The sequence below is a fragment of the Dermacentor albipictus genome, chromosome 7 (genome assembly GCF_038994185.2).
Source record: "Dermacentor albipictus isolate Rhodes 1998 colony chromosome 7, USDA_Dalb.pri_finalv2, whole genome shotgun sequence".
NCBI classification, from domain to species: domain Eukaryota; kingdom Metazoa; phylum Arthropoda; class Arachnida; order Ixodida; family Ixodidae; genus Dermacentor; species Dermacentor albipictus.
In genome coordinates, this window is record NC_091827.1 from 130,191,447 (window position 1) to 130,211,722 (window position 20,276).

Below are 20,276 nucleotides of genomic sequence, written 5' to 3' on the forward strand. Positions count from 1 at the left end.
CGTATTTCTGTCGTTATTACACTGAGAAGCTCACCACATTTCCACTCTTTACTTGGCCATTTGGCAAGTCCATCCTCAACTGTAATGACTATATTAGCTATTTGTTCAGCGTTCAAATTTGGACTGGCCGTTTTGCTCTCCTTGCTCTCTTTCCCAACTACATATCCCATTTTCAAAATGATGCGTTTGTGGTCACTCCCTATGCTGCTATGCCCTTCCTCATCAATGACCATTTCTCTCTACTTAACATGAATTGCTTGTGTCGTCAGACAGTAATCAATGGTTGATTGCTGGTTTCCCGCTTCCCACGTGATCTGCCCTGCACACTTAGGCCCTGTGTTCACGATGACGAGGTTATGTTGCTCACAAAGGTCTCACAAAGGTGCTCACCATTTGCAGAAGCAGGAGCGCCACCAAGCGCGAAAAACAGGAAGCTTGCGCCTCACCGCTTGATTGGAAAACATTCCGGCTCCAGCCTTGCTTTGATACGGCGGCATCGAGTGGCGACGTTGTATTTGCACAGCTTCATTCACGTTTTGTGAAAGCATCGACGTTCTTCGGTAGTTGCATATGACCTGCCTTAAATATGATTGAAAAGGAGTTCATTCCCTTGCCGTTTTTGCAAATGGGACGGTCAACTGACTTCTCAGAGTGCCGGATATCGAGCGACAATGCGTGGGGTTAACTTCATGCCAACACTTCGTCCGCTTGTCAGACACACTGCCGATGGACTTTAAAAAAAGAAGGTTAAGAACATAAAACTTAATGTAAACACCATGGACCCTCCACTTGGCCTCATACGAGCTACGTAGACGCCATCCACGAAGTCGGGCATCTACGTGGTTACAGCATGGTTCACAAAAGCCATTGGTGACATTGCCGGAGGGCACTGTGAATGTGTGGCCGGATGCGTACTTTATGCCTGTCACATTCCCCGAACTCTTAGTTGTTGCATGGAACAGTAGATGTACACGTTCTAGCTTGCAAATTGGGTATTCGTCTCGTGCTGTTTCACCAAACTGCTGTGTTGCATGCTCGCGGTGTACGAAGCCATATCCCAAATTTCGCATGCGCTATATGTACGCGGTAGGTTATTCAGTATGTTTTTGCGAGCACTAAGACCATAAAGCTTACGCCAACCTATTTTATTATACGTTATATTAGCTTAAATATGGGCAGCGCATGCGTCCGCAGGCCAGTACGCTCCTCCTCACTCGCGAGTATAGTTGGGCGAATTGGTTCGAAGTCATGGTGGAAGAGAGCGCAACTTCACTGACATGTACGGAAGAAAAGAAGACGAGCGCAGACTCACAAATGACACGAAGTACATAGACTGGCCGCATCTGTTTGCGCCGTTTTTCACAAATCACTAAATCGTACTCGCATATACTCGAGTGACTCAGTGATGGAGCGCGAAGGAAAACTGCATTCTTTATATTTTACAGCCTTTGCGAGACCTGTCAGCACGCCACTGGCCTTCTGCTCAGCGTTGCAGAACTGGCAGGAGATGACAAAGAAATGGAAGTCGCCTGCTATAAGAAGAGCCGGCATTTGGTACAAAAGAACTTTGTTTTCATGTCGCAGCCCTCTAGTCTGCAACGGCCAGCGTTTGCCGTGTCTGCCAGCCTTGGACAGTGGCTAGTGCTCTTTTCTTGGGTTTCTCCAGGAGACAATAGAGCCTGCTTTGATGGCGGATGCCACTCGGCTTCGTTTTCATTCTCCATTTGAGCCTGCTTCTTCCCTGAGCCATGAGGGTCTCAGCAACAGCTCGGCGGAGCTGGATATATTTGAGTATTTCTTTCCACTTTTTCTATAGGGAGCGTATGTTCCTCGTGTACTGCATTCAGGCGTTGCTGAGGGCAACGTCGAAGAGGTGGAAGATGGCTCTGATTGTCCACTTGTGGACGCGTGCTTCTACACTGTAGCAACTAATCATTCGGTCTGCCATGTCGACACCACCCACGTTGACGTTGTGCACATTATCTGGTCGAGGGACATCAATATGTTTCTTTTTTCTTGCGGGACCACCTGCGACCGGTGTCTTGTGGGTCCTGGCCATGGATTAAAAAAAGAAAAGTTATCGGCTTATTCATCAGATACGCGAGGCCGGTCCCCTAAAGAAAAAACGAGACGCTATTTCGTCCACAAGCCGCTAAATACCAACAATACTCGTCTGCACAGCAAGGCCATCGCAAAAGCGCGGTCAAAACAACCGGGTTGGGTCCTAGCGTCCAATGTAATAGACAAGCGAAATCAAAGGAAGTGTAAAAAAAGTAAGCGCGCGGACAGTTTACATTTTGTATTCTGTGCGTTTGCTCTTGTATTAATTTTAGTATAAAACCAAAGATATGCCCTGAAAGCAGGTAGAAATACGAGAAACAGTACTTTCTTCGCCGGCACTTGCCGTAAAACGCCGCGCCGCTCAATGCCGCCATTGCGGAACTGTTTCGGCGGAAATTTTAACGATGTATTTTCATCAATGCTGCATAGATGGCGCAAGCAGGTAATTAATTAATTGTGGGGTTTTACGGGCCAAAACCACTTTCTGATTATGAGGCACGCCGTAGTGGAGAACTCCGGAAATTTCGACCACCTGGGGTTCTTTAACGTGCACCTAAATCTATGTACACGGGTGTTTTCGCATTTCGCCCCCATCGAAATGCGGCCGCCGTGGCCGGGATTCGATCCCGCGACCTCGTGCTCAGCAGCCTAACACCATAGCCACTGAGCAACCACGGCGGGTCCGCGCAAGCAGGTGTCCAGTAAGTTGGACAGCACGGTTTTATTCTTTCTTTATTGATTTCTTTCTTTCTGTACATCAACAGAAATCGAAGCAAAATCAAAAGGCTATACAGCCTGACAGAGGCTTTTACTTATTTTATGAGGATGAAAGCCTTGTCAGAGGAATACTGTCTCATTTCTCAATGTCCATTATATTGGAAAAATCCCAATAGTGGCGTCTCGGGAGGATAAGGAGGCCGAGCTGCAATGTGAGCCCCCCTCCGTACGAAATTTCTGGCTACGCTACTGGATATAGTCAAACATCGATATGTCAAATACGGACATATCAAATTATTGCGTATATCGAACACTGTCCCCACCAACTGGAAAATCGCATGCATTGTTAATATTTTTTATTTCGATCCGGGTCGGGCGTAAAATGGATATATCGAACTCCACCACCCCAGACCCATGAGCTCTGTTGACAGGCAGAGCTTTCACACAACACCCTCGAAGATAGCGGTGGCGCGATGGGCGCTCCCGACGGCTGTGCACTATGGCTGCACACATCGATCGCGCTGAGGGCGCCACTTGAACGTATGCAGCGGCTTGACTAGTTTGGTAATGTCAGCGACGCATTGCATTTGCTGCACTGACTCCGCCGACTCCTCCTCGATGCCGTGCTCTGTGCCTGCCGCGCCTCGTGAGAACTGGCGGCTTGCATCCGCAAAGACGCAGACGCCTTGGCAGACGGCACTTGCTTGTGGGCCTATCGCTTGTGGATCGTGTAGACTATTTGAGGACTCCACGTTTAAGCATGCGGCTGCCAATAAATAGCCGGCTACACTGCTGCAGTACTTTCAGCTGAATAAATAAATACTTTGCGCGAAGCTTCAAGCATTTACTACGCCACGATTGGGGCGCGATCGAGGATCGTTGTTCGGAGCGCGCGTTTGCTTGCGCATCGCGCGACTGGCCTAGACCACGCCGGCTTCGCACGACTGACGAAGTCAGCACGGCCTAGGCTAATTGCGTGCGGTGCAATCGACCGCGCGATCCTGGCTGACGAAGTCGCCGTAGCCCAAGCCAAATGCTCCGAACACGCGCTCCGAGCAACAATCCCTGATAGCGCCCTTGATTCATTGATTGATTTGCATAGGTTCTCGACGCGTTTTTTACGTGATTTTATATATCGAATTCTGGCTATATCGAACTATTTCGCGATCAGCCCACTGTTCGATATATCGAGGTTCGACTGTATCAATCACTAAGCGACACCTACCTGTAGCTTCCCCACAGAGGTGTTTGCAGAGCCCTACGAGCTTTTTTTGATGGGCCTTCACTAGGTGGACATTTCCTGGAATAAGAAATATAAAAGAAAAAAAGACAAGTCGACAATTGAGCCAGCAAACATAGAAACATAAAATGAGCCTGTTAAGAGTAAGTCTAACGTACATTAACAGTGCCTTTGTGGTGAAGTGCAAAAGAACTAGTATAAACGCTGAAGCTAATACAGTTCTGTTTGTCTTGTCCCATGCGCTCTATTTGGCTTCAAGGTTACAGCTTTGGAAACAGCTTCGCCTTCACACTACACTTCATGACTTGAAAAAGTAAAGAATCCTATCAGCACTGATCAGTCAAACAATAGATTCCCAATGAATAATTCTGCAGGTGGGCACAAGGTATCAGAAATAGCCGCAAATAACAATGGATTAATTGCACAACAAAAACTTGCTGCATTGCTCACAAGAGAACAATTATTTGGGATAGAGACTATAGCATGTTTATCCCCTTTGGTACCAACATTCCCAGTTCTCAGTTCTCACAAAATGTGATAACTGTACAGTCACAGTAGTGCAACTTTAGATTGTGGCAACTCCGAATACCTCGTAACTTGCATCAAGAATAATTCTGCAGTGGGCTAGTTGGTTAAACATACTAGTGTTCTTGCACAAGAATAACCACTGTACAGACTCAAGCGAGCAAACGCACATAAGACGTCGAGCACAAACTATCAACAGTTTAATTTTCAGAAAAAGGAGAGTATACATGTGGACTACCTCCAGGGCCTATCGACACGGCCAATTGTCACTTATTATCTTAATCTCTTTTTTGCTGACAGTTATGAACAGCGTATTGACACACGTAGCATGAGGGGGCCACCTTATTCTTATAAGCTTGAACAGCATGTCTTTACCTTTGGTTACTCGACTTGTATAGTATCGTTGTGGTGTTAAAATTTGGTTCACACCTGCACAGACTGCAGTGCACCCCGAACTCGCATTAGACTACAGTTTTATCGGTGTTCATGTAGTTTCTCATTTATGCACCTAGCAGTATGGCCCCTGTGATCAGCACCGCATGCCAAGGAATTCTCATGCACCACGTTGTTCGCCCTTACAACAAATCTTGCGGCGCATATTATAGTGTCTGTTAGCTTTTTCACACTGTAGTCCCCATTTTTTTGCACACATTTTCTAACTTTCACGACGCCAAAAAGAGCAGCCGGACGCCATACTTGCAGCAACCTCCTTCAGTCAGTATGACACCGTATGCACTGTATCACACAGAACAGTGCATGCACACCTGACATGTATGCATGCCCTGTGGATTAACGAAGGCACTTGCACTTACCAAGGCATAAATGCCGTATGTCAATTTGCAGCCGTTGGATTTCTGGGAAATCACCTAGGTCACTCTTCACTTTGTTCTCGAACTGCAATACATGAGCAGCCAGCAATGAATACTGCAGCATGACTGTTCTCCTAGGAGATATGGATATTGTCAATGTGGGGGGGGGGTTCCAAGCAGATACGCAATCCGCCTTTTTCCTACTACTGCGACGCCCTCTGCCGCACGCTGCTGAAACCGTTTTTGGAAGCGTCCTGAGGCTTTCACCGGTCCAATTGTGCACCTGCGTCCACGTTAAGCGCGCGTCGGTTGTGCATTTCGTGGATCGCGAAGTGTTATTATTGGCTACTTCGGGGTGGAATGCGTTCATGGATAGCATGTAGCACTCACCGCCTACTCGGTGAGCAGACCTGAGTGCGCTGGTGTGCAAACAGTGCGGTCAATAAAGGCACGCTGAGCTCCGTTTGCCGACACGGCTGCCTTGGAATTTGTCGCTGATTTCAGTACTAGGAGCTCGCTTTTTGTATTCTTTATACACATTATTTAGACACTTCGCATATTGAAGAAGTCTGCGAGCGCAGCCTTCTGTGTCGAGTTTATCAAAGCGGTGCACTTGTTTACATCGACATCTACAGCCGCAAATCGTTGTTATCGTCAAATGTTGTGGAAAAGATGCATCGCTGATATGAAGTAGTGTCAAAACATAGCAAAACATGCATATCTGTGCATATGTGCCGTGTTGTTACACCCTGAGACGAGTCAACATGAGCGGCCGAACCACTTAAACAATGTCAACTGTGATCCAGTACATATATTACAGGCTGTTAATTAGCCCATTCTCTTTTTTCTTGAACTCCATCATAGTTACACTACAGTTTGCCCGTGCCATAAAGAATCATTACAGAAAAATGTGCTCGCATAAGTGCCCATATATCGACCGTGTTGTCCACTCGCGAAACCGTGCGGATGCTATCACTCGCACGGCGTTGATATAACTGTGCGAGGCGGTTGTTTATGCTGCTGTATAACGAATGCACTGTCTCTTGTTTGCCGTTTGACGCAAAGACAAACAATGCATCTCTGAAATTGAGAAATGTGTCGGCAATGCAACACGTACCGACCCATTCATATACGCAGCGAATGCGACCGACAGCGTACGGTGACGTACAGATGTTGCCACAGTGCTGTGTCACCGCTTGGGGCTTACTGTGCACGCGCCATGCGCAGTGTAGTTGCAGGGTGTCTACCAAGCTGACATTTCCGAATTCCCTGAGTTTTCCAGGTTTTCCCTGAGCACCTTTGCGAAATTCCCTGCGAAATTCCCTGAATGAGCCAGAACTTTGTTTTATGTCAAGACAGGCTGACACCACGTTGCCCGATGCTGTCACTCTCTAGTAAGCATGCTGAAACAAAAAAAATGACTTAATCCAGTTTGAATAGTAAGGAGTAATATCTATTTTATTTAAAAAGAAAACAGAAGGAAGGTGTTAGTAAAATGCAAAGCGAAAGAAATGGTAAAGCCCATTCCAAATTGAGTCAAACATTTTCAAATACGAATGAAAAGGAGATGCATACATAAGTAAATATTTTTTAATGTCAGCTATTTCTATCAACTGATAGCAAGCTCATCTGTATGAGGTCCTGAACTTTGTCACAACTAAGGTTCTCTCTCAGCAGCTGGGAAGTCAACCTCAACTGTCCTGACATACTCTCAGCCCGTACACAACATCTCAGTGTTGGGTTTCACTGCGTAAACAATTTATTTTGGTTTGGATGAGGGACACCTGTGTCTCAGCGTCAGCCATCACTTAGTTTTTTTAGCTCAAGCTCCTTCAAAAAGGCGGCGGCACCCTTCCTTTCCAATTAATTCCTCAGTGCGTCGGCCCTTTCTGTTCTCATCCTCCTTCTACCACGCTTTCACCACATGGATTATCTGAAGCATCCTCTTGGTCAATTGTACAGTCAACATTTGATTTTTCGGACTTCCGAGGGGCCGCAAAAAAAATGAAAAAGAACGGGCAGTCTGAAAAAAATTAATGCATGTCTTTAACTGCCTTTAAGGGCTAAAATTACCACAGACACGTCTGAAAAAGCGCTGAAGGCCTGCCAGTACGCTTTTTAGGCATATCAGGGCTTGTACTGTGACAGGAGACGACGTGCACGCATGTGTAATTAAGTAATACATACTGTGTCCCGCGACAATTGCCCCCTTCCCACGCTTGTTATGCTTCACCGCCTAACATTATTGTACTGAGGGGAAGCTGACTTTCGGAGACTGGCATTACGCAACGCGCTGTGCTCTGCGAGCTTCAAAGCCAATCGCGAGGATTACAAGGGCGGAGTCGGTGCCATTGGTGATAGCGGCGAATTCTTTCAATGAAAAACACGGCACCGCATGGCAAGAAGCTTAATAGCGAACATAGAAGCAGCTAGGCTTGCCGCGGTGGTGGTTACGGCTGCCAGCGGATCTGCCTGCGAGAGTGCCGGTTCGAGGCGGCGAGATAATCAAAATAGCGGCGGTGTCGGCTTTGATTAATGCCATTTCAGACCTGCAGTCAGGGCAATATACACTGACTATATGGAGTACGTGGTGGTGCCGCAAAACCATGCAAATTATCGGGCATGTCTGAAAAATCGGGCGTCTAGAAAATCGGTCGTTAACTACTCTGGCAATACATCGTGCCGATGACACGGCGTCAATGACGATTCGTTGCGATTCCTCTGTTACTGGAGCCAGCATTAACACGACTTTCGTTCCTTTTCAATCAAGTTACAGCTAATTTTCCCTGACAAAAGCACAAATTCCCTGAGTTTTCCCTGAGTTTTTCCAGACTGTTAAAATTCCCTGAGAATTCCCGGTTTTCCCGGTTTTCCCGGTTGGTAGACACCCTGAGTTGATTTCAAATCGCTAAGACCAGAACTGAGTTAAAAAGCAGTTTCGTTCTACCTAACTGCTTACATTTCAGTTCAGGTGCGCTGGTAGCGGGTACACGAACTCGACAGCGCCAGGCTTAATATTCGCTAAACAGGATCGATTTTGGCTCAAACCTCATGGGCATGGCTTGAGAGGCCCATGCATTTCAACTTGGTAGACGCGTTTGGCTTATTTTGAGCATGATTAATTATATATACAAGCGAATACACTGTCGCTATCATGTTGTCGGTTGCGCAGGGTTCGGTCGAACGATGGTCGGCACGCTGATTTTGGCGGTGCCGTCCACAAGAAAGCCCGCCGCAGTACAACACGTGCTTGTCGGTTGCCTCGTTGTCGGCCTGGTATGATAAAATGGTTTCGGTGACGCACAATAGTTGATCAATCGTTGGCGTGAGCGCCTTGTCGGTCTCGAATCGACCCAGTGTTACCTCACCTTACGAGTAAATGAAGTCAGGCAGCAGCTGCCACCACCAGCAAGTGAAGACCGATGCTAAAAGGAGACTTCGCCTGCAGCGTGATGTATTTAAGCGTCGTCTAAGTGTAACGCACGGGTTTTGCGTTAAATTTGCCAGCCATTAATGAAAAGCGGCAGCTACCTGGCTCACGGTGCTGTCCGGACAACTCGGACGAATTCCTGCCCACTCCCAATTTTAAAGTGGAGTTGCAGTCTTACACTACGCATGTTTTCGTCACTGCACCGACGTCGAGCTACCAGTAGAGATTCAACGCAGTACACGGGGTACACGGCACAAGTGTTTGGAGCAGCGCGCGTCCGAGCACTTTCTCTTTTCGGGGGACTTGCCGACGCGCGGCCAGGCGCGCGACCCTTCCAAAGCGTTTTGCAACTAATCCGCTAGAACAGGGCGCATGCGGCATCGTGCGATGAAAAAGGCGGATTGTTAAAAGTAACCAAATTGTCAGAAAACATATAAATAGTAACTCGGTTTCAGACAACAAAACTGATGATACTCAGTAGCAGGGCTGGTAATTTGTTTTGCCAGAACACTAAAATCTCTACATAATCAACTTCAGGGACCTGGCTAATTGTTCGTTATTCTGAAATGCCGTTATAGTGAAAGACCAAAATTAGCCCTTCCGCCCATCAACCCAACAGTTGTCGCCGTATGATCTAGATGGCCATCAGCTCGTGGCTGACGGCGACCTGGGTGGCCCACTCCACGGCCCTGGTCTGGACGACCGGGTTGGCCAGCTCAGACCCGGTCGTCCAGACCAGGGCCGTGGAGTGGGCCACCCAGGTCGCCGTCAGCCATGAGCTGATGGCCATCTAGCACGGAATCGCCCGCACATGCGTTCTGACGAAAATAAAGTTTTTCCATCCATATCCACAAAAATGCTGCTGCTTGCTCTCGGCCCGCACTATCGCTATTTTTCCTTAGCTTGTGCTATCACGCGCCACAGAAGCTGGAGTAACAGTGGCGCATGCAAGAGAGGCTGACGCCAGAAAACCATGGGCAAATAGGACGCTCCATGTAACCTTTAAGGGCAATGTTTCTTACTGTTTGCTTGTTTTTCACATTCCTTGCCTTGTAAACCACACCAGTCTCGCTGGAGGCGGAGGCCTGAACTAGTCCAAAGCACAAGCATGTGTACATGACACTGTGCAGAAACTGAACCGTGTGGCATTGCCGAGAGCACAGTGGTAAAGTTACATCTATTTAGCGTGTAGCTGGTATGGTCACAGAAAGAAGCTCGAAAGAAGGAAGAGAGGCACCTGCATTGCTAGGCGACACTTGTCTGAAGGGAGCAAGCACTCGCAAAATCTTATTCGTTGTCGCCTCTGCAACAGAAAAGTTGCCACCAACGTTCTTCTCCTTTGTCTCGGGCTTTCGGGTTTTACAAACCGTTCCGAAAGATAAAGCGCCAACAGAGACAGCTCACTAACAAAGAACAAAGACAGGACAAGGCGTTTCTTGTAAAAAAGGAAGTGGCTTGTCCTGTCTTTGTTCTTTCTTTATGCGCTGTATCTGTTGGCGCTTCATCTTTTCAAAGTTATGAACCAACTAGCCCCCCACGACGTGTTCTACTGCAATGCCTTTCCAAACCCATGTGCCATGGTGTCCGCTTTCCGAGCCTTATTGCCTGCTAGCCCACTGTTCCAGCTGCATTGAAGGATACACGGAAATCTAAGAATCTTCAGATTTCGGAACATTATTTTTGTTTTACGCAACTGTTGGAATATTACACAGAAACGAATAACGATCACTATTCTGGAAAAAATTGAATTGTAGAGTTTGTTGTAGTGAAATATTTTTACACTGAAAGTATAAGCAGTTTGCAGCTGATTTCGGAAAAGTAGGTTTATCTAAAAAGTTTCTTAATGAGGTGGTCGTAGTAACAAGGTGTCACTTCCTCTTTTACACAAGCTGTCTTGTCTAGTAAGTACTCTGCTGGGCCAGTTGGTGCAACATATCATAAAAGTATAAGCAGTTTAACGGCAAGGGTTAAGAAAGATTTGACAGGACAGACGCTCAGTTACACAACGATGTTTATTGGAAAGTTGTTCACGAATGCACTGATTTGTGCATGTGCAGTTAAACACACCCCAAGATTTAGTCATACAGAGCCAACAGGGCTAACGATAAAAACCGTTCAAAAATCCTATTTCTTAATCCGTGAGTGCTATAGAGGAAACACTAACGCACGTGGCTGAGTGTTCCGAGATCACAGAAGAACTTCAGTTTGGCCTAGTTGGTGCTTACTGCAAATCATATTGACCGCAAAAAATATGCGGTCAATATGATTTGGAGATCACAGAAGCTGGGCAGATATTCATACACTCAGCCACGTGCGTTAGAGGTCCCTCTACAGCACTCACGAATAGAGAAGTAGGCTTTCTGAACTGTTAAACTTACAGTCTTTCGATACATTTGTTTTTAAAGGTTTTTATCCTTATCCCTGTTGGCCCTGTATGACGACACCTTGTGATGTGTTTAACTGCACATGCGCGAATCGCTGCTTTCGTGAACAACTTTCCAACAAACATCAGTTGTAAGTGACCGTCTATTCTAGTAAGTGCTTCTTCACCCTTACCAATAAACCACTCACACTATTACAATGTGTTTTCTAGGTCTGCACACTAACAACATTCTTTCTTAGCTCCTTAATTATTAACATGGTGTCCTAAAAAACTTGTCATTAACGGTGATAAACTGATTCATCTTACCTCAGGCATGCCCCAGGTATCCATTTATAGACCACGTTTGCTTGTAAATTACATAGGGGGAAACAAACTCTAAAATTAGGCTTTACGCGCTTAATTGTGTAAATACAAGGAAATTAACGTTGAATCAGACAGGACAATGCTACAAAAAAACCTTAATAATATGCATTACTAGCCTCAAAAAGTGGCTTATGTCACTTTAAATGCACGAAATCAAACACATTTGTTTCTAACACAAAATGCAACCAATAATCGTCATATCCTACCCAAAATAATGGAACTAATTCAGCAGTAAAGGAAACGAACTAATCCTTCACACACAGCATGGAGTACTCATATAGACTATGCAATTATTTCAATATTAGAAATTTTAAATATTTATCTCAAACAGTAAAGGATCTTCACAAAACTAAAATTCAACTGATATATACAAGTATAACTTGTCACCTGTATATGCAATCATTTTAGAAAAGCCTTTAAGAAATACAGCCCGATTTAAAACTACGCAATACAAGCGGTATGACTGACGTAGAAAACTGGCCTGGCATGTCAACGCAATACACCTTTCTTCCCGTTGATCTTTTACGAGATGTACTTTACAACTCCAGTGCTATCGCTACCCTGTGGTGTAACGCTACTGCCTGACCATGCACTTAACCTTTAAAAACCCAAATTAATTCTGGAAAAACGTACCGAATTTCTGAGGGTTTTTTTATGAAGTTATAATCCTTTTATGCCACTCTGATTCTGAAAATCTATTACTTGATTGCCTTCTGGTTGGAATTAGCACAGAAGTTACACGAAAAGGAAAAGCTGCTCTCGAGGGTACCTTTCCTTCAGTACCGACCATGCCCGGTATAACGTAAAACTATTAAAATGTGTTTTTATTCCGAATGCACCATCAATCCAAATCTTACAATAGAACATGCCTCCTCTCCATCCCCTCTCGCAGGAGCCTTGCACGGGGCGGAAAACAGTGTGCTTCCCCCTTGGCGTAAACGGGATTGAGCCGCGATCCCTGGCTAACCCTCGCGTGCTTTCGCTCGCACATACAGCATATGGTGCACAGTGAAAAGTTTATCGCCATTGGACTTCATACAGAACCTCATGGTGATGACAGCTATGCACCTGGACTGTCCATACAATCGCTATCGCAATAAAGCATACTGGAATAGTTTTACGCTACACTGGCTCATAACTCCTCTTTGGCAGTGGGAGAAGCGCAACATTGGGCTTCCCATGACAACTACAGCTCGGTATTGGGGGTAAAATGGCGAAAACTTAAAAGGGACTTGCAGCACACTTTTCTGTGCCATTTTTGTTCTAGATGTATTCTCAGTGTGTCATAAAACACACAGAAAATGTATTTATGAGAATTGATTTATTTAAGGAAAGCCAAGGTATCGGAGAGAGAAAATTCAAAATATAAGCAAGATGGAAGTTATCCTCGACTCGAATGTCCGCAGATTTAGGATGCACACTTCACTCTCCCATGACGTCATAAGGTGCCAGGTTACTATAGTAATGTGTGGCCTAACTTTTCGTCTAATACCCAGGAACATATTGCTGCATTGTAGTAAAACAGAAGACACTGTTAACACTGTGAGTCACCAATCCCACTGTAATTTGAGGCAACGTGTGCCAAGAATAAAGTGTAACTACAGTCACCGGTATGTAATCTGGTGTGTAAACTGTTTGTTATTCATGCATGCATCAGCATACATTCCACAGTGCTGGTGAACATTCGATAATCTCCACCCCTAACGGTGTCTGCAAGCTGATTAACAAGGCTTCTTCGGTACAGCATCAGAAACAATAATTAATGAACTCCCTCACACCAAGCACATTCAGTGCTAAGCAACAAACCAATAACAGGGGGAATCCAGTGAAAAGAAGGTCACCGTCAACAAGCAAATCAATATATGTGTTATAAAATAAATGTGATCCAGGAAAAAGCAATGACTGCAGTACATGCTTAGCTCACCTTGTGACGGGAGGCTGCCTTGTCAACCAGAAGGAAGTGGCAGTCGTCCTTAGCCAGAATCTTGGCAAGCCAGTAGGACAGGCGGCCTGTGCAACGAGCACAAATGAATATGAATAGCTGCCCGGAGAAAGTAACACAAAACTCAAACTTGTGCCTGTTTGCACAAGAAAATCATTTCTCCTACACAACGAGACTAAACGATCAGCGAGCCAGGTGGCAAGCCATATACGGCACGCTCGGGTGTGCACAAGGGCAGGTGAGCGAGCGTCTCCTCTTCTAGACCGGCTGCATGGTGTGTGCACTCTACCTGGAATGTAAGGATGCCTTGCGTGCACTGTGTTCGCCTAATGCGTGTTGAAGTGCCCCTGCTGCTGCTCTTCGTCCCGACTACAAATCAGACCTGTTCATGTTTGCCTGTGCACGAAAGCACACTTGTTATTTCAGTTAGTAGCAAATGTTTCATGCAATTTATACGGCTGATAAAACTACGAGCCTTAGGTCGTGTAGTTGTCTAATACTTTGGTACCACCATCAATGCTTCATGCGACATTTTTCAAAGCAGTATCATCATCATCATTATCACCATCATCAGGAGCAGCAGCAGCCTATTTATGTCCACTGCAGGACAAAGGCCTCTCCCTGCGATCTCCAATTATCTCCGTCCTGATTTTCTATTTCCTAATTTTCTAATTCGATCACCACACCTAGTTTTCTGACATCCTCAACTACACTTCCATTCTTTTGGCACCCAATCTGTAACTCTAATGGTCCACCGGTTATCTATCCTACGCATTACATTGCCTGCACAGCTCCATTTTTTTCCGTTAATGTCAATTAGAATATCGGCTATTCCCGCTTGCTCTCATCCACACAGCCCTCTTTATGTCTCTTAACGTTACGCCTTACATATTTCGGGACGTCGGCCTATGCATTGTCCTTGTTCTCAAGCTTCTTTCACAACCTCCAAGTTTCTGCCCCATATGCTAGCACCAGTATAATGCCAAAATTGTACACTTTTCTTTCCAATGACAGTAGTAAGCTCCCAGTCAGGATTTGGTAATGCCTGTTGTATGCACTGCAACTCATTTTTACTCTTCTGCTAATTTTCTTCTCATTGTCAGGTTCACCTGTGAGTAATGTGAGCTAGATAAACGTACTCCTAAGCAGACTCTAGACGCTCAATGGCGATCATGAAGTCTTGTGTCCTTGCCAGGCTATTGAACATTATTTTTGTCTTCTGCACGTTAACCTTCAACCCTACTCTTGAACTTTTCCTATTAAGGCCCTCAATCATTTGCTGGATTCAGTAAAGATACCAGCAGTCATGGAGGCATTGTGTAATCAAGAAGTGCAGGAGGCATAAGTAAATACTGTGGGAAATATTGCTACACGCATGTGAGATGTGCTTGTTTGAAAGAGGCGCGTGGGCATCATCACTAGAGAAAAGAGGAGGAAGAACAAACTGGGCTCGCGCTGTGAATCTAATCGGTCAGCGCTGCGACCGCTGTTGTAAATATAACCTGTAAATAGTTGCTCATCTTACTGACTCGTCCTTCGCGTAACATTGTGGTAAAAGTGGAACGTTCCCCGTCCTCGCCACGGAGCTCCGAAGCGGTGGCACCGTCGTCTTCTCAGGCTTGGCTTCCGATGGAACCACCCCATCGCCACCTACACCTGCGGCGCCTACAACAACGTACGTTACGGTTCCTAGTCTCCGTGGTCCTGGAACTTTCTCCGCCCAAGATGACATTGACGTAGACGACTGGCTCAGCATGTATGAGCGTGTTAGCCAAAGCCACCACTGCGGCCCTACATTCATGCTTGCTAATGTGATGTTTTATCTGGACGGGACACCACGTGTCTTGTTTCGCAACCATGACGACGAGCTCTCCAGATGGCACATTTTCAAAGAGCCGCTTCGCGACCTATTTGGCAACTCGTCAGGGCGCCAACAGGCTGCGCGAAAAGCGCTTGCCACCCGTGTCCAGTCGTCGACGGAATCGTATGTCTCCTACATACAGGAAGTGCTCACGCTTTGCCGGAAAGTCGACGAGCACATGACCGAGGTTGACAAGGTGGGCCATATCGTTAAAGGCATCGCGGACGACGCCTTCAATTTGCTGGTCTTAACGGCGTTTCTACCGTCGACGCCATCGTCAAAGAATGCCGCTGCTTCGAGGTAGCCAAAAGCCGCCGCATCGTCCCACACTTTTCCCGGCGCCCAAACACCCCTGCCACGTCCTCTTGCCCCGCTCTTACCACCACACGACCGTTTCAAGAGAACGTCACCCGTATCGTTTGCGGTGAGATTGAAGCGGCGAGTCCGGCGCCCCTTCATCCACGACCCCTTGAAGGTACACGACCAAGCGGCCCCCACTATTTCCGTTATCCAAGCAGTTGCAAACCTTGCAAGAACTTGCAAACCTTGGCATCCCTACCACCTGCTCTGTCTCCCGACCTGATTCAGCACCCATTCCAATGTCCACAACCTGTAATGACCAGTATTTCGCTCCCAGACCACGAAATCCTGCCGAACGGCGAATCCCAGAAGGCGAATCGATCTGCTTCCGCTGCCACCGCATTGGTCATGTATTCCGCCACTGCCGAACCACCAGGATACCGCCATACTGAAGGTCATACCCTGCTGCTCACCCACACGCCGACGCTCGCCGTTATTCACCTCACCATGTGTTCCCTACTTCTGATGTCCTTGATAGCCGCTTCTCCGTGCGATCGCCGTCGCCTCAAAGCCGTCGCTCCCCGTCACCCAAGACTCGCCGCTTTTTCTCGCCAAGCCGATGGACGTAAAACTAGGCCATACAGCTCTTGGAGGTAGTGCTGTACACGTTCGTCCTGCACAAATCCTCCATAACGCTCCTCACCAACAGGAACCTAATTGAGGAAAACGTAGATGGTGTTCCGTTGACGGCATTAATTGATACTGGAGCCCAAGCGTCCATAACGAGCACCAACTTATGTCGCCGCCTCAAAAAAGTTCTTACGCCTGCCATTACTCGAGCCGTACGAGTCGCCAATGGCGCCACTGTTGCCGTCAGGTGTATGTGCACTGCTAGCATAGGAATTGCTGGCCGCCAAGTTCCGGTCATGTTCACCATCCTGACCAGTTGCCCTCATGACCTAATTTTCGGCCTCGACATTCTGACGACGCATTCTGCCCGCATCGACTGTGCCCTAGAGCTATATAGAATATATAGCTCTAGAAAATATATAGAAAAACAAGAAAAGCAAGAAGAGATGACAAGAAGTGTGCATGACTCAGTACTACTGTGCATTAAGGAAAGTCAATTCTTTTGACTGCACTGAATAACAAAAATGCAAGCAAGGACTAAGGAAAGAATGTAGGTGGGCGTAGATCTAAACTAAATAATAGCAGAAGACTATATGCAGAAAAAACAGACGTTACAAGGGCAATTAAGCAAGTCGGGAAACTTTCACAATTTCCATAAAGAATATTTCATTTATTCCTTTTTGCCCTCACGGCTTTACAGCATTACAGAGGGGAGCATGCACTAGCAAAAGACAAAGAACAAGATAAAAGAAATACAGTTGCAAGTAAATAGACAAATATACAAAGCAGTACAAAAATAAACGATCAGAGGAACGCAATATGAACATGTGACTCAAGAACGAAAGACAATAGCAGCTAAAAATATCAGGCAGTGTAGCACAAAAGCGGTACAGTAAAACCTCGATATAACGAACTTGAATATAACAAAAATCTGGATATAACGATATAACTTTTCGTTTCCTCTTGTCCATAAAACACCCTGTGTTCGGAACCTCAATATAATGAAGTTTGTTCGCATGCGATTTCAAAATAACGAAATTTCACTTCCACCGCAAAGGAATCCCCAGACAATAAATGGAAACTTCCGCAGATGAAGATAGTTAAATTGCTGCTTGCAAATGCACGTCTCAACGGCTCAACAATAGCGACCACCGAAGTGGAGCCGCATCATGTTCTGTATAAAGTCTGAGTGCGATAAGATCTTATCGCATCCAGCACTCTTTGTGCTTAAGCTGTGGGTGAAAGTGTGCGAGAGTGAGATGAGAAAGACGGTGGCTCCATGAGTGCCGCTTAAGGTGCCTCAATTTTTAAAAGTGGCGTCATCCTTTGAAAAATTCTGCCGCCGAACAATCTCTACATCCATCTCCCTTATCTGCGCCCTCCGCCGCCTGTCTCCTTTCCGATAGGACTACCGCCGTCACGTGACAGTGCACGCTTTTCCATTTTGTTGTTTTTTCATCCGAGAGGAAAGTGCGCATTCTCATAACTTTCTCCGGCACCATTTTGGATGCAAATGAATGAATACGCACCGTTGTGTACATTATATGGGGTTTATATGGTGCCGGTTGCTTCCGTTGTGAGCACGCCGTTAAGAATAGTGCACTTCATTGGCAAAGTTTTTACTCTTCGTCATGAGCTGCCGCGCCTACAGTTGCCATAATCGCTTCAGTGAAGAAAAAAAGCTTTTTGAGCTGCCGTCCGGCCAACATGCTGCAGAATGAAGAAAGATGTGAATGCACCGGATCAGTTGCGCAAACATCCATGGGCCGTCCCCACGCCTTTGTGAGCTAAGTAGGAGTTTTATAATTACCACAGTGTATCCGAGGTATCTATTCCCAAGCTTTCACACTACACAACCTTACCGCGGATGTTGCGCAGTCCTTCGTTGTGCACAATGTTTATGCAATTTTTCTTCCTAGAGCAGTAGTGCGCATTTTCTTAAAGCGTAAGCATTCTTTGGTGAATAATACAGTAAAATTAGTTCATCACGCAAAAAAGTAATGCCTTGTATCTGCACAAAAATGCCTAATCTGCAAAGTTAAGACATTTAATCATTATATTGGTGTAAATGTAGAAGATTGGCAGCTATATAAGCGATATGGAACAATTGAAACTAAAGAAAGAAACGAACATGATCAGAGAGAAGCTAAGAGTAGGGGTGGGCCAATTTGGGGGTCGACCAACATAAATTTGGGGGTAGGAAAACTTAAATTTGGGGGTGGGCCAACTGATGTTTGGGGGTATGCTTAAGCCTACTTAGAAAACTCCACTGGAGTTTCTGCATGCTTCTTGATATAAAAAAAGAAAAGATATTCAAAGGTTAAAATTCGATTTAAGCACGTGTATTTATCAGCGGAGAAGAATACAGCACCAAATAAACTGTTAGAATACTCAAGAAATAAAACAGATTTGCAAACAATATAAGAGCAAATAAATGGTGTTTCAGTTTCGAAAATTCTGTGTCAAGTCTGTTCATAAATCAAAACACCACATCCTTAATGAGTTTTTTTTTTCCTTCATGTTTGTCCATGACGAGTTGTTTTCGGGGTATATGATGTTTAACCCTTCACTGACAACTGTTGCGTAGAGGCAAAATACCAGAAAAAAGTTTTTTCCGGTGTTTCAGGACTGAGTACGAAGTTTCTCGGTAGATGGCTTCTGCCAACATTGAACGTCATTTCTTGGTTTGGAGCAGAAACACGCGATGAAGAAGTTTGGCAATCGAGCTGCCTTCTTATCAAAGCACTGCCAAAGGAGACAAACAAATATCACATCTCTGGATGCACTTGTGCCACACAAGTGATGTAAAGCCAATGAAATGTGCACCTATAGTTCACATATGTTGAGGGCTGCCCGTACATATACCAAATGAAGCCTTAGGAAGCTTCGGCTGAAGCCCACATCCAGTTGCCTCTCATTTCCAATCACTCTTAAACGGTCACTCCTCGCCATGCAGGTGTCCCCACTGCTTTCACGTATGAGTCAAGACTGCATCCACCAACGTGTCAACGCATTGCCTCTGTTGCCTCTCAAAAGAATGAATCGTTGCCTCTCAAAAGAATGAAGCTGGCACCAGCACACTCTCGACTGTGTTGGTGCCATTGTTCTGCAAATGGATGCTAGATTTGACTAAGAATTTGCTATCAGTGCCAACGCTTGCTGCTCCGCCTAGTATAAAACGGCAACCATCACCACCGGCATCCTGTGGAATCGACTGATGCGCCGGGTAGCGGTCCGCTAAACCATTATTCCTCAACGTGAAGGTGTTTCCCGCTCTACTCACGCATGAGAGGTTGCGGTTTCCACCAACGTGTCATCGCAATGTGCCTCTTGGTCAAATGGAATCAAACTGGAACGTGTGCACCCTCAACTTTGTTGACGCCATTGTTCCACAAATTGATGCATGATTTGACTAGGAACTTGCCGTCAGTGTCAACGCTTGCTGCTCTACCGAGTATAAAACGGCGACCATCGCAGCCGGCATCCAATAGGCTCAATTGCTGTGCAGGTGGCTCCCCACTAAACAGTTATTTCTCCATGTGCAGGTGTTGCCCGCTGTTTTCATGCATGAGCCAATGCTGCTTCCACCAACGTGTCATCGCAATGTGCCTGTGTGTCAAAAGGAATGAAACTGGCACTTCCACAATCTCAACTGTGTTGGCGCCATTCTTCCGCAAATTGAAGTTACATTTGACTACGAATTTGCCATCAGTGTCAACGCTTGCTGCCCCACCAAGTATAATACAGCGACCATTACCGACGGCACAATGGAGGCTCAGTTGCTACACCAGGCAGCGGAGTACTAAAGCGTTACTCCTCACAGTGCCGGTGCTCCCTACTGTTTTCACGCATGAGCTGATACTGCTGCCACCAGTGTACCACAACGATAGGTCCTGCTGGTAAAACGAAATAAAACTGGCACCTGCACACCCTCAACAGTGTCAGCACTACAGTTCAAAATATGGATGCCGAATTTGACTAGGAGTTTCCCATCAGTGCCAACGCTTGCTCCCCC

The 20,276-nt window shown here is 46.0% G+C and overlaps 1 protein-coding gene across 4 annotated transcripts in view; it reads right to left on the reverse strand.

Annotated features, from left to right (window-relative positions):
- Positions 1 to 20,276, reverse strand: part of LOC135895964 (tRNA:m(4)X modification enzyme TRM13 homolog) — a 409,379-nt gene that overhangs the window by 164,934 nt on the left and 224,169 nt on the right. For all 4 annotated transcript variants that reach the window (XM_065424240.1, XM_065424239.1, XM_065424238.1 and 1 more), the window contains 3 exons: positions 13,453 to 13,538; positions 5,356 to 5,437; positions 4,004 to 4,078 (listed from right to left, as the gene is read on the reverse strand). In XM_065424240.1, coding sequence (XP_065280312.1) covers positions 4,004 to 4,078; positions 5,356 to 5,437; positions 13,453 to 13,538 — 243 coding nt within the window. The remainder of the gene's footprint in view (positions 1 to 4,003; positions 4,079 to 5,355; positions 5,438 to 13,452; positions 13,539 to 20,276) is intronic.